The 14,287-nt window shown below is 39.9% G+C and overlaps 1 protein-coding gene across 5 annotated transcripts in view; it reads left to right on the forward strand.

Annotated features, from left to right (window-relative positions):
* The window catches only part of LOC137130040 (intermembrane lipid transfer protein VPS13B-like), a 298,799-nt gene that overhangs the window by 155,757 nt on the left and 128,755 nt on the right, over positions 1-14,287 (forward strand). The window contains exons 26-31 of one of the 5 annotated variants that reach the window (XM_067509626.1): positions 4,841-5,012; positions 6,839-6,953; positions 9,898-9,964; positions 11,580-11,852; positions 12,096-12,246; positions 12,453-12,567. In XM_067509626.1, the coding sequence (XP_067365727.1) occupies positions 4,841-5,012; positions 6,839-6,953; positions 9,898-9,964; positions 11,580-11,852; positions 12,096-12,246; positions 12,453-12,567 (893 nt within the window). Of the gene's footprint in view, positions 1-4,376; positions 4,662-4,840; positions 5,013-6,838; positions 6,954-9,897; positions 9,965-10,531; positions 10,674-11,579; positions 11,853-12,095; positions 12,247-12,452; positions 12,568-14,287 lie in introns of those variants that run through there. The other 4 variants (XM_067509627.1, XM_067509624.1, XM_067509625.1 and 1 more) reach the window with 4 other exon arrangements.

A 14,287-nucleotide genomic window follows, 5' to 3' on the forward strand; every position in this document is an offset into this window, starting at 1 on the left:
CTGTGACTTCTCATTTTAAAGCTTTGGAGGTGGAAATAAAGTTAGAGGATTTGTTAACTCGCCATGAAAGTACTGTTGACAAAGTAACTGTTTTTAGTCAGCATCATCCTTTTTGTCTGAAATAATTACATATAGCCTCATTAATTTGCCTCATCGACATTGCATATCCTGCAATGTGCATTATACATATGCGTATTACAATGCTAATGCTGAAACGATATATTACGCAGCTCTAATCACGTCAGTATGCTAATCTCATCTCTGTGACCAAAAGCATCGGAACCTTCAGCAGTTGTGTGCAAAAGTGTAGTTGCTGGCTTTGAATTGACTAACAGTAGGAGACAGGCTTTGCCATGTGGAGGTGACATCTCAGTATCTTCCACTAACATTACTGTATAATGCCGCTCATCTAGTCACCACAGAAAATGCAATATTTCGGCTGCTAGCTCTCTAAATTTCGAATCTAGTTCAGGGGTTCATTGTCTGGAATATAGATCTGATTACAAGCCACAAACATTTCAGTGGTAACATTAGGACAAAGACAATCCTGGTTATGACAGGATATAATCTACTTTATGCCACTAGTGTTACATAAACTGCTCTTCAACTGAATAGAAATATTGTATCATGGCCTCTAGCAGTGATGAAATTAAACAAAGTTATTCTTGCACCAAACAGCCAATTCAATACAGTAACCAGTGTGCAGTGCTTTCAGAAGATTTTCAGACCCCCTTCACTTTTTCCAATTTAGTTATGTTGCAGCCTGATACTACAGTTTTTCAACTTAATTTTTCAATATTCTACACTGAATACACCATAATGTCAAAGTAAAACTTGAATTTTAGAAATCTCTGTAAATATATAAAAAGCAAAAAACTGAAATATCACATGTACATAAGTAGCAGACTTTTTACTCAGTACTTTTTTGGAGCATCTTTGGCAGCAAATACAGCCTTGAGTCTTTTAGGGTATAAGGCAACAAGCTGAGCGCTGTGGAAGAGGTTTTTCATTTAGGACATATCTGTACTTTATTCCATTCAGATGCCCCCAAATCCTCCGAGTCCCTGCTGCTGTAAAACACCCCCACAGCATGATACTGCCACCACCATGTTTTACTGTAGGGATGGTATTGGACAGATGATGAACGGTGGCTGGTTTCCTCCAGAGATATCGGTTAGAACTGGGTCCAAACAGCTCAATCTTGGTTTCATGAGAGAGTCCTTGATTGAGATTTCTTTTTTTTTTTTTTCCAAAGTCCAAGCAGGCTTTCATGGGATTGGACGGAGGAGCCACTCCGCCCAGCTCGGTGGAGGGCTGCAGTAATGCTTGTCCTGTAACTTTGCCCCATCTCCACATCTCTGGAGATCTCCATCACGTTCTTGGTCACCTCTCCTACTAAGGCCATTCTCCCTGATCTTAATGGGTGACTGGCTTTTTAGTAGCCTTTCCCAGATCTTTGACCTCATACAGTATGCATGAGGTCTGGTACAGTAGGCATTGTCAGCTGTGAGGCCTTTCCAAATCACGTCCAATCAATTTAATTTACCACGGGTGGACCCAAGTCAAGATGTAGAATGATCTTCGCCATGAAATAGGAGGCACCCGAGCAAAATTTCACGTGTTGTTGCAAAAGGTCTGGATAATTATGTACATCTAATATTTTAGTTTTTTTTTTTTAGATTTATATAAATTTACAAACATTTTTATAATCAGAAAAACCTTTTTAAACAACTGTAGTATCAGGCTGCCACATAACAAAATTGAAAAAAGTGAAGGGGATCTAAAAACTTTCTGAATGCACTGTAAAGTTTAAACCTGAGGTTATATTAGCAATCCAGTAAAGCAGATTGCATCATGTGGTATAATTCCAAAAAAGGGTGTCTAGGGTGTTTTGTTTGTCTTTTTTGTTTTTTTCTATAGTAAAATCAACTTGTATGAGACTGAGAGTTTAATGTGACAGCAGTGGTTCTGGCTAGGGAAGTTGTAGCCGTCGGGTGTCCAATGCTCCAGATTAACCACGCTACAGTACACAGTGGTCTAAGCTTCCCACAGCGCCAGTGCCTGGCTCCTGTTTCTACACATGACATTACAGAGCCTAATCCTACGGAATAGCCAGAACTGTAAACTAAACATGCCTAACCACACACACACACACACACACAGAGCGTTGTGTTTTGACTTCAGCTCAACAATAATTAGTCCCCAAATGGCAGTTGACACTAGAATATCTCTCATTGAGACTGACTGAACACTATTACTCCTGGGCTCATTTTACTCCCAGCCTGTCACAGTTAACTACACACACACATGCACACAGACATATACATACATTCCTGTATACAGCTTGATTGTTCAATGAAATGCATTATGACATGACTAGATACTAAATACCAGTTTTAGGGGAATGAAGTAATTCATTGTCATTGTTATTTTGACATAAATAAAGTTGTATATTTTGTTATATGTATAAGGTTAAATCTATGTAATATGATCTCAGTTGCAACCATACAGTATGCTTGTGAAGCTTTCAGTGTCCTGAAGCCTTTGTTTATGCTTGTACTTTTTGCTAAACTCCCCTTCTTGTATTTTTTTATATTCTATTTTTCTAAACATCTCAGTTTTCTTTAAAAAAAAAAATTATTTTTCTCTATTGTAATCTGAGAGCTGATCCCCATACATTGTAATGTCAAATGCATTTTTGATTTGGCACAAACCCAAATTTGCTTATATTCCTGTAAGCATTGCTGTCAGCCACCCTTAGCTCTACAGCTAAATAATATTTGCAAATTAGTGTGAGGCCCTCATCCCTTCTCCAAGCTGTGGAAAGGGCTATTAATTTCCTCATCTGGATTCTCTTTAAGACACTGTAATCAGCCCAGCAGCTGTGTGCTTTTTAATTGGGATGGTTGATAACCTCCCTACCAACCACAGCCAGGCTTGATAACTATGACCCAATCTGTCATTACCACACTGTGTAGAGAGAAGTGGTGGAAAAAAGTGAAATCCTGCAATGCCAGAACCGTAAATCGCCAAGTTGTTTGTTTGCAGGCTTTTTAATTTGAGTCAGCCAGGCAAATACAATGGCTTCAGACCCCTTTTATGTAGTTTATACTTGTTTTGTAGATTCTGTTGTATAGAGATAAAATACTCATTTGTACACATCAATATACAGTCAGTAACCTACAATGAAAGTTTTACAGTTGTTTTGCGAATGTAATAAGAAACAAAACCTAAACTGTCATTTAAAAAGTATAAAGTCTTATGAAATCAAAAATATCTGACATAGCTTAGAATAAGTTTAGAAAGGCAGGCAAGTGTGTATACTGTTCCACAAGGTTCCACGAGTCACACTTCAATACAGGACAAAAAAAACGAGACATAAAGGGCTTTTAGACCTTGGTGATAAAATTGTGGCAAGGATATAAAACCCGATTCCTAAGCTTTTGAGTGTTCCCAAGTGCACAGGTCCCTGTTTTCACTTCGGCATAATTGGTTATTGAGTGTTGATTGATGGGCAAGAATTGTAATGTTATCTATTTAAAATTAGATCTACAGTCCTAACTGCACATGTTTGGAAAGCAGATTTACTAGGAAGAAAGCAAGACAAATAAAAAATGTCCTCAATGCTGTCATCCTCTCTGCCTTGCCAAACCCCCACTGATGAGATGGGAGAGGGCAGCTTCTTCTGCCGCATCCTGCTTGCCTTTCCACTACGCCCCCCACCTCCGGTTTTAATTTACCATTCTCTCCCAGACTGCAAGATGTGCATGTGTGTGTCCTGGTGAATTTGAGTGAAAGCAGACCACGTGGGTGTTGGTGGCTTAGATTGGGATTAACACCAGTGACAGCTCCAGACAATGGTCCTTTCCCCCCATATTCCTCAGCTCCAAGTGGAGCTCTGCTCACCAGACACGGATGTCATCTACACACCAAAAAGCTTTGAAGCTGGTGGTTTCTTTGTTATGGCTACATGCACTGCAACGCTTTCAAACACATTCTCACACAAACACATTCACCTTTATTGTTCATATTCATTATTATGGTAACACATTACTACTAATTAGTAACACATAACTAATAAGTTAAAAAGAACATTTCAGCATGTCTGTTTTAAAAGTAATTAGATGTTTGTTTGTTTTTTGTTCTTTATTTGACCTAACTCCGTTATCGAATTGTCCTTATAATAGCGAGTATGTACAGTATAGCCCATGTAGCCCTGCCAGTGAGGAAAGTTCTGTATTTTACTGAAAACTGCATCTAACCATCTGTTTTTATTTTGTCCATGTACATTAGCATCCAGGCTTTGTGCCCTTCTCTCGATTTCTCTTTCAGTCTCTCCCTTTCTCCCCCTTTCTCTCTCCCTCCCCATTTTCCAGGTGTGGTGGAGAGGGGCTGCTTGTCCCAGGCAATATCTGGTGCTGCTGGGGGCACCTGAAGGTTGCTCAACGTCTTCCTGATTACATCTTTTTTTGTTGCTCCATGTTGCATCTCTTTGCTTTCCCTTTCCACTCACCCCAGCTGATTGAGGCGGACGGCTGCCCACCATGAGCCTGGTTGTGTTGGAGTTTTCTTCCATTAAATGGCGTTTTTTTCTGTCCACCATTGCCTAACGCTTCTTCAAGGGGGATTTGTTGGGGTCTCTGTAATTCTACGGTCTTGACCTTACAATGTAAAGTGGCTTTAAAGGACTTTGTCATATTTTTTGCGCTATATAAATAAACTGAATTGAAGGTGTTCACTCACGTACATATCTTCATGTTCTGTGTTTAAATAAAGTCTTGCTAAACTATTTAAAATCATATCATGCCCAGACTGACCAGAAGATGTCTTGGCTCCATAGGGTGACTCAGTGCCTGCTGTAGATGACAGTCCATTTGCTGACACAGTGACACTGGAGCAGAAAACTAACAGCATTGGAGGCACCAGCGGGAAGGTCAGCCTTTGGATGCAGTGGATGTTACCCAAGGTCACTGTAAAACTGTTTGCCCCAGACCCCACTGCCAAAAAGACAGGTATATTATCCTTGGTATAATACTTGTTTTTTTTATACCAACAAAAATTTCACTATACATTTCTTTCCTGTCTTGTTTTTTTGATTTCCTGTATCGCTGTCTGATGATACCAAATAATTCATACACCTAAAGTAGTCACCCCCTCCTTTTTCTTGCTCATATATCGATCACTTAGAATAAAAAGCAGCTGTAGAGAAGGAAGAATGGAGGGAAAAGACAAATAAATAAATGGCTGATGAATCCAGAGAGGACCACATTTTGTCCCTTTTTAGATTTACTGGGGTGATGAAAGGCTAGATTACCTTTTTTTTTTGGTGGCTGAAACATTTAGCATCTGCCAACCAGATCACCCAGCTTAATGTCTTTAATGGTGGAAATGGAATGTTTTGGAAGACCTCACAGAGATTATTTAACTTAGAGACATCCTAAATAGGCATTACTTTGGATTTCATGTTAATATCTGCCATCTGAGCTCCAACATGAGCATATCACTGCATATGGTTTATGCAACACATTAAGCATTTTACTAAAAACAAGAATAGTGTGTGTGCACAATATCAGATGCCTAATATAACAAATACATTCTTGGAGATAAGTGAGCAACAGATAGGACTGCACACAGTCTACTGTGATGTAATATGTTTTAGTTTGTTTTTTTAAACTGCAACAGAAGAAAGATTCTTTCGAGAAAATGGAGAATTCCAGACCTATTGGTTCTCAAGCCTAATGTTATGCTATTATGTATTGGAAGATTAGAGGTTGATGTTTAAGCATGAGTTGTCGATGGGTCTGCTAAAGGCACAAATACGTGGTTGACTTTCCTTCTTTAAGATGAGCTATTCAAAACAAAGTTAATAAAGCTTTCCAGTAGTAATACATCAAAATCAACAACCTGTTTGAAGATTGAGTTACTGAGTATCTAACAATTTGGCAGAGTTCTTTCTACATACTACTCACAAGAAAGCTGTCAAACCTTGTCTCATTATTAATAAGCCAATGGCAACCTCTGCATTTCTCACAATCACCACAAGGCAACAGTACAACAATAACCAGTGTTTCACATGCATGAAGTCCATTTTCCCAAGCTAGCCTGTGATTGTGGGACTTTCTCAGTGGAATCAGTGAGAGAGAAACAACAGTTAAGCCCACAGGCTTGGTTCAATACGAACGTAATCAGCTCTTTTAAAAAGCTTAGTCACTTTGGCTCGAGTGGGTGAGTTTGTTTGCACACAAGGTGGACAGAGGCACGCACATACATTCTTATACATTTCTCACACACACACACACACGGATATTCAGTATTGTGTACCCAATATTGGCACACACTCACTTTCCCTATTATGAAAGGCAGAGGGCTCTGAGTTCAGTTAGTTTATTCATCAGACAAGATGCTTTGCCCTTCTGCACATTTCAGTATGACTTGCAGTAAGTGCTTGGAAGCATGGCACACTCATAGTTTTGTGCCTCCACACAAAAGCATAAAGTGTGTGTCAGCATGGTTGTGTGTACAGTACATAGACCGCAGGCTTAATGATCCTCACAGTGGTTGAGTTTTAGTTAGCTGTGCCAGTGACTAATAATTTCATATTGTACTGTGCATTTTATCATCGAAATTTCACCAAACGTTAGCTACAGTACAGCTTATTTACATGCCACATACAAGAGTAGCCATACAAATTGTGGAATTGGTTGGAGACAGTCTCTTCTTTTTTGGCTTTTGGAAACTAAGTATTGATGTACAGTTAAGCTGACTAATGATTGCATGCAGTTCCACTGTGACTCACTTCAAAATCTTAAATATTTTGTTTTTTCTGTGTTTCTGCCAGAGATCTGTGTCATCACTGAACTAGAAGACCTAAGTGCCTCTGTAGACGTCCAGGACGTGTATACAAAAATCAAATGTAAAGTTGGCAGCTTTAACATCGATCACTACAGATGCAGGTAGAGTACATGAAACTTGGGACCCTCCACTTCAGGGGAAGTCTCTATCCACCAGTTTACTGTGCGTCCCCCAACACACTGATGCTCTTAAAATGACCCAACACACACATGTACACACACACACTCAAACAAACCTTTACCACCAGTACCACTAAAACTACTGCTCATATGGATAATTATTTCTGGATTATCACCTCTGCTAAATATTTTTACACAGCTGTTGTGGCGGTGACCACAAACAGGCAGATGGACAGATATGAGAATATGAACCACCAGACTAGACAGACTGGTTAAATAGGCTACGGGATGACCCAAGAAGAGTTTCATCAGCTATTCTCTTTCACCTTGTGGTATTTGAAATCCTTCACACAATGATTAAAACATTATTGTATCAGGAAAAACCACTGGGCGTTGCTTCAGTGCGTCTCATGATTCTGGGTCTCGGTTGTAAAATCATACAGGGACATACAGGCCTGCAGCATGGTGAAACCCATGTTATAAGGAAATTTATTTTGTTTTGCCCCTCGAACACATTCTTCCCCCAATAATTAGAGAGCAGCATTGTTTTCAATATCAAAATTTCTCTTTGCATTGATTTCATACTGTACATGTGTGATGGAGTCAGCAGCAGTTCTGTGTACGTGCCTGATGTCTTGTTCCGTTGAGACCACTTAGAAGGAGGCGGTTCTGCCTGTCTTAGTCTGAGATTATGAAGCAACAATCTAACAGTCTATAATGTAGCATCCAGCAGACAAGATCATGTCTGTGTGTTACATGTGTGTGCCTACATACCTTCATAGACATGTTCCCATAAGTGCTTTCTTTTCTGATAGAGCCAGACAGTGAAAGGTAGATGGCCCTTACTGGGCCCTTTGCCTGTTTGGAACTCTATCATGAGCTATCAGTGATCTCTGCATACAATTTGCCAGATTTTCAAATCATTTTTCGCTGGGTGATATGCGTTTTACTACAGGTCAGAAGAGGACTAAGGCAGCCATCTTGGCTTCAGGCCTGACTGTCTAGCAAGCTTTTTGCCAATTTCCCTGCTGTAGTCAGTTGATTTGTAATCTTTCAGGCCACGTGTGTTTAAAACGGTATGGAGTACCACTCTAAGCCAGGACAATCTCAGTGATTAGACAGTTTTGGGGCATGAAGGTGTCATGGTTCATTATATCATACTACTCTGTTCTCACAGGTGTGTGTCCAATTGCTTCTGAGCCACAGCCAACCCTAATCTCTTTAGTAGACCTCCATGCCCTCCTAAGTAGATAATGGGTCAATTTTCTCATTTCTGCGTTATTTCAGTTTAATGTGCATTTAATAAGGTGCTTTCAACACACTTTTACCCAACCAAAGTTTTGGCAGCAAGTAGCACACCATTATCCAACCTAGGTTACAGTCATTGCTGTTTAGGACACAGTGGAGCACCTCTGGGCTCCCGGCCCACTATAATCTGTATCATCTATGTGCACGAGAGCTCACAGGGGTGGGAGGACATATTAATCACTCTGTATAGATAATTGTTAGGTATTCCATCACCCAGCCCAGGTTAATTGTGTGCAGTGGGTCAGATTAAATCAAACTTGACAAGGAAAAGTTTCATCTGGCCTTAGCTATCTCACTGCAAGAAAATGAAATTTGCGAAGTTTGACAATAGGAGGCAAATATAACTGAATGCCTGGTTGTGGTTGTGCAGGATGAGAAGTAAAGGTGGAGGGGACATGACATCAAACGTGGTCGTTGATGCCTATGGGTGTGGGGCTAACTTATCATGGAGTGAACACCACTTTAGTATTGTGGCGTAGAACTCTTCATTTTGGAGTAAAATTAATTCATTTTATTTCCTTCATCTTGCTTTTGTCTTATTTGTTAGTCTCCAAGTTATAAATGCACAAACTCACACATGACGTTACTTTACATGTGTGCTCTGCAATAACTACTCAGGTTAAAAATAACTCCCTTTAGTGATGTTATGATGATGATTGTTTTGTCAGATTTCTTGTATTTTGTCTTTTAGTCATATTTATTGTAAAGGTTTTGTGTTATTTCCACCCTATTTATTCCGCAGCTTCAATCCAGATTTTTGTATTTTGCGTCTCTACCACTGTCTGTTGTTTATTGTCACTCAGCACTGTTTAAAAAAAAAATTGCAGAGACACCCCCCTGAAAGAGGACAGCCGGTGACAGTTTACTCTTATTCACTCCAAGGAGGAGCTCCAACAAATGGAAGCTGATGTCTTCCAGCTGCTTTGCAAATGCTAGAAGTTAGTGATGACTGGATAGAAGGAGAGAGAGAAAAAAGAAGGATGATGGGGAGACGAAGAGCTGTTGGGGGTCTAAATGTATTAGTCACTCTTAAGGCTGAGTGGGGAAATTACAGAGTATTCATACACACACACACACACACACACACACACACACACAAGTGTGCGCGATAATGGCACATGATGCACAAACACTCACCCTTAGGCCCACTTCTCACTCACTGAACCTCCATAACTCCACCTTGGACTAATGAAGAGGGGTGGGGGAAAGCAGACTGAGGGGATAACAAATGGGTGTGTGTTTTCTATACTATGTTTTATGTTTGTGGTGCTGTACATTAAGAGTGATGTTTGTCTTCAAGTTTCTTTTTTGATTTTTCAATGTAATTATGGAATATAACATAATATAACAAAAAGGAATTTTACAACACCTTGTCTGTGTTTTAGAACTTATTTGCATTTAAGCAAATATCTGACACTTTAAATTCATTAGCAGTAATTTTTCATGATATCCCTCCAGGCTGTTTAAACGTTTGTATTATCATGATATCAGCCTTGACTTATCTAAATGCCATTTTGTAACTACTGTTGCCATTAAGGGGAATATTATCAGGCCCTGCCACAGCAGTATCAGTTATCCCAGATGCCCTATATAAGCTTGGCCTTGTGTGTCTCTCCAGGCCAGGGCAGTGCTGCCACTCTGGCCACTATGAAGGACTCATTCTGCAGTGCAAGGAAACAGCCGTGGTGAGGCATCTGCCCGTCCCACTGCAGCCATAGCAGCCTTTGGGACTGTTCATACTGTGCCTCTGCCATTCTTCTGCTCCTAATCAAGGTCCTTCATCTTTGCTGATGCTGGACAGACAGGAAAAGAAAGGAAGCCATAAGGAAAAGCATTAGTTCTGATTGTAACTCTGCGTAGCCACAAGTGGAATATTTTGCCCCAGTTAAATGAATGAAAACTGAATCAAATGGCAAAATGAATCCTTTTACCTGTCTCTCCAGTGGCTCTGATTAGCAAAATAATCAATCCAATGAAATCTAATGACAACCATTCTTCTCTCTCTCTCTGTTTATGAGCAGACTACAACATGGGCCTCTTTTGTTTGGTTTTAATCAGTTTGCTCTATAATTAACCTTTTCCAAATCATCCTAAAGATTCATGCTTCTCTGTCTTTTCTTCCCAACTCGTACTTTTTTTCCCCACTCTTTTCTATCTGAACAAATATTTTCTTCTGTTACCTCCTTTTTCGCTCTCTGTCCCTTTTGGCATCTATTTTTCGCTCTCTACACTTTTCCTCTCCTCACCTCCAGTATGGAGGAGGGTCTTCGGAGCTCGGGCGGCTGTGGAGGAGTGGTACTCTCTTGCACTGACAAGCTGAACAGACGCACTGTGTTGGTTCGACCCGTCAGCAAGCAAGACACTTTCAGCCACTTCTCTGGCTTTTTCCCTCCTGTAAGAACTGGACTTGTTTTACTTGACACTGCTAATTAACATCTTTCAACAGTGGTCTAAACGAAAAGTAATGTTTACTCCTCAGAGATATTTCTGCAGCCATTACTTTGCATTGTTTTGGAGTTTTACTCCAGAACTCTAGTCAATTACAAATCAATAGAATCAAGGAGATATTGCTCCACAGAGAATACAGCTACATATAGTTACAGTCTGTAACACACTTGGACTATTGATAAAGTAGGTGAGATTATTTTATCAATATCTGTTACAGAATGTCTCCCCCAAAGGGTGTCTCCCCCAAAGGGTGCATTATTAAAAGGTTACATGCTTTAAGTCCACTGTTTCTGGATGTTTTTGCAGACGTTTAAATTATGCAACTGTGTTTTTTTTCTTTTATTTGTGCCCTAATTAAGTGATTTTTACCTTGTATTGCCTTTGCAAATGAATCCTAAAATTGGAGATCTGGGTTTTCTGAGAAGTCAGAAGACAGCTGCAATAGTCTCCTTTATAAAAAATTTGTTAGTGATGGTTGATGGTGCAATCTAAATTACTATACACGGAATTATTTTAAACCCAACATTTTCTCGAACCCCTTTTGTATCTAAGTAGCTTTTGGATTTGATCTTAATAAATACTTAATAATAATACTCATTACCTGTCAGTTTTCATGAAGTTTTCAACTGAACTGTCAGTTTTCAACTGACATATAATGAGTAAATGTGAATCTGGCTTTCCAGACCCCAAAATTTTAAAAATGGCTCTGTTAAAAGTAAAGCTTGTATTCTAAGATTTATTTATCAAGTTTAACAGTATTTTAATAAATCAGACCAAAAACCATACTAATTAATTTAAGGTTTTGTCTGGAAGTGTTCTCAATTTCATGTGTCTTGTCTGACTATTGGCTAGACTGCAGCCAAGGTCCTGGAAGGCTCTCACCAGCAGCACGGCTTCCTGACGATCACCTACACTCAGGCTGTCACCAAAAATGTCCGTCACAAACTCACCTCTCGGTCTGAGCGGTCGACACGCAACAGTGCTACCATTGCCGGTCAGCGGGTGACCACTGATCCTCTGGCAGACAGCTCCCCTCAGTACCTCAGAGAAATCCTGTTGACAGCTCAGCCCTTTGATGTGGTGCTGTCCTGTCCCTTGTTAGCCACAGTAGCAGGGATTTTCCAGGTAAGAGAAAAGTATATGCGTAACCTTTAGGGGTCAACAACAACCAGGTATTCATTTATTATTCGGCTTGTGTTAGCAAATGCAGAATGCAAATACAGTAATGTAAGAATAATTCTAACTTACACATTTAAAATCATTTACTATATCACTAACCAGGATTTATGTCATTTAATATTTGAACTAGAAACCAACGTTATTATTAAGATTTCATGAATTTATACCGCTGGCTTGATGTCTTTTCAGACTAAAGTTCCGAGACGATACAGAGAACGCGGGAAGTCATCGGGCCAGCCTATGAGAAGCCATGCTCTGACTTCTCGATGTTTGCCTCTCATCTATATTAACACGAGTGTGATCAGGATCTTCTGCCCTGGAGCGCAACATTCAGCATCAGGTTAAAAAAATAGAACATATATTTGTGTACACACATAAAATACTTTATAATAACAAGACTGTAATATGCCATATAAAAGTCTATAATAATTAGAAATGCAGTACAGTATAAATAAATCATTACATAAATATGTACAGTATAATGCATTAGGAATCCCTCTTTATTTAATGTATTTTATACTGAGTGTGTGTGTGTGTGTGTCCTAGCAGATCCCTCTGTGAAACACGAGGACACTCTGGTTATAAAGATGGGTTCCCTCAGCATGGCTCCTCAGGCTGACAACCCCCTCACCCGCACTGTGCTGAGAAAAGACATCTACCAGTAAGACAAACTCAAAAACTTCCACAGTATCCTACATTGATGTTTGGGTTTTTGTGGGGGCCTGGGGTTGGAATGCAGAAGGCCAAGGGTTCGAATCCCAGCCCTCCAGGTGTGGGCCAGCCCCGCCGCCAAGTGCCACGTTGGTGCCACTCCCGGAACCTGGATAAAAAAAGGAGGGTTACAGCAGGAAGGGCATCCGGCCCAAAAAAAACAAAAAGCCAAATTAATGTGCAGAACACATCCCTCCACCCTTGAAGGGACAAGCCGAAAGCTGGCGATCATATATATATATATATATATATGTATATGTGTGTATATATATATATATATATATATATATATATATATATATATATATATACACACACACACACACACTGTACTGTATTTTCTGCTCTTCTGCGCGTAGATGCTTGCACACACTGTGTTTATCTGGACTCCAATGTGGGAGAATGAGCAAGACAATTATTATTGTTTCTGCTTCCAGGCCTGCTCTGCTTCTTTTACCTTTTTTTATTTCAAAGGTTGTCTCTGACACTTCAATTGTCAAATTGTTTTAGGGTTTCAAATCTTTATTTTATTAGTTTTTTCACACTGTGTGAAAACACACAGGTAATAGTTTAAGACCACGACAAAACTTGCTAAATGGCCACAGTTTATTGAGGGTGTCACTCCAATTTGTCCCTCCTCAAAAGTCACACTTCATAAAACCTGTTGTACAGCAAGTGTTTTTGTAAAGTGGTATACATCTTTAACCTCATGACCCTCGGTTTTCATGACTGAGCAAGTGATAGTTCTGCATAGTGGTTACGCTGCCCCTGCAGTGATGGAGAGCAATGAAGAACACTGTAGGGATCCGCCTGGCCCTTCTGCTTAAACACAAGCTTGTTGAAACAAGCAGCCCCACGTCATGCAGATCAAAGATGTTCGGCAAGGAAAAAAAACTCAACTTCTGAGAGAAATGGCTCAGTGCAAAACACATTTCCCTCCTATAGTCAGTTTAAAGAATCTGGATTTTGTCATAACTGGCCCAAAACCACAGCCTCACACCGTGTGTGTGTAAGAGCGAGAAAGAGGGAGCAATATGAATGGGCAGATATGGAGCTGGCAAACATGTAATGAGGTAGATAAAAGTGGTTCCTAATGCTTTGTGCAGCTGCAAGTGAGCTGGACTAAGACAAAAAGGAGAGAACAGTTCAACCTTCAGATGGTAAAAGTGTCATACTGTATGTAGGGAGACTGGATAGAAGGGGCCAGCAGAGGGGTTCAGGCTCGTGGGCATGTCTGGCAATCTGTAACCAAGACAAGGTTGAGAGAAATACTTCGCTTTGTCCTTATTTCTTCCAGAGGACACAAGCTGTCTTCATCACAGTCTCTAATTTACTCATTCGTACTGTATTGTAGCAAGCATGGTATTAATCAGTAACTATAGCTACTGTTTCACGGGGACATTTGTTTTCAGTTTTTTTTCTTTTAAATCCTCACTAGTTTCACACAGTGTACTGTGCTAAAATGTTGACTCTTGGTTCTGGTACAAGTTACTGTAGGACAGCTAACTGGATCTAACTACTCTGTTTCAGTGGACACAGTGCCTAGATTTACTTTGTGAATATGTCAGCCATGTTGTTATCATGTTATGTGATAAAATGTGGACTTTCACTTGAGAAAAAAAACGTCCGACCATTCATGCAATTTCATCCCATATTGGCCAGTAATGTTG

This window comes from Channa argus, chromosome 7, assembly GCF_033026475.1.
Source record: "Channa argus isolate prfri chromosome 7, Channa argus male v1.0, whole genome shotgun sequence".
Taxonomy (NCBI): Eukaryota; Metazoa; Chordata; class Actinopteri; order Anabantiformes; family Channidae; genus Channa; species Channa argus.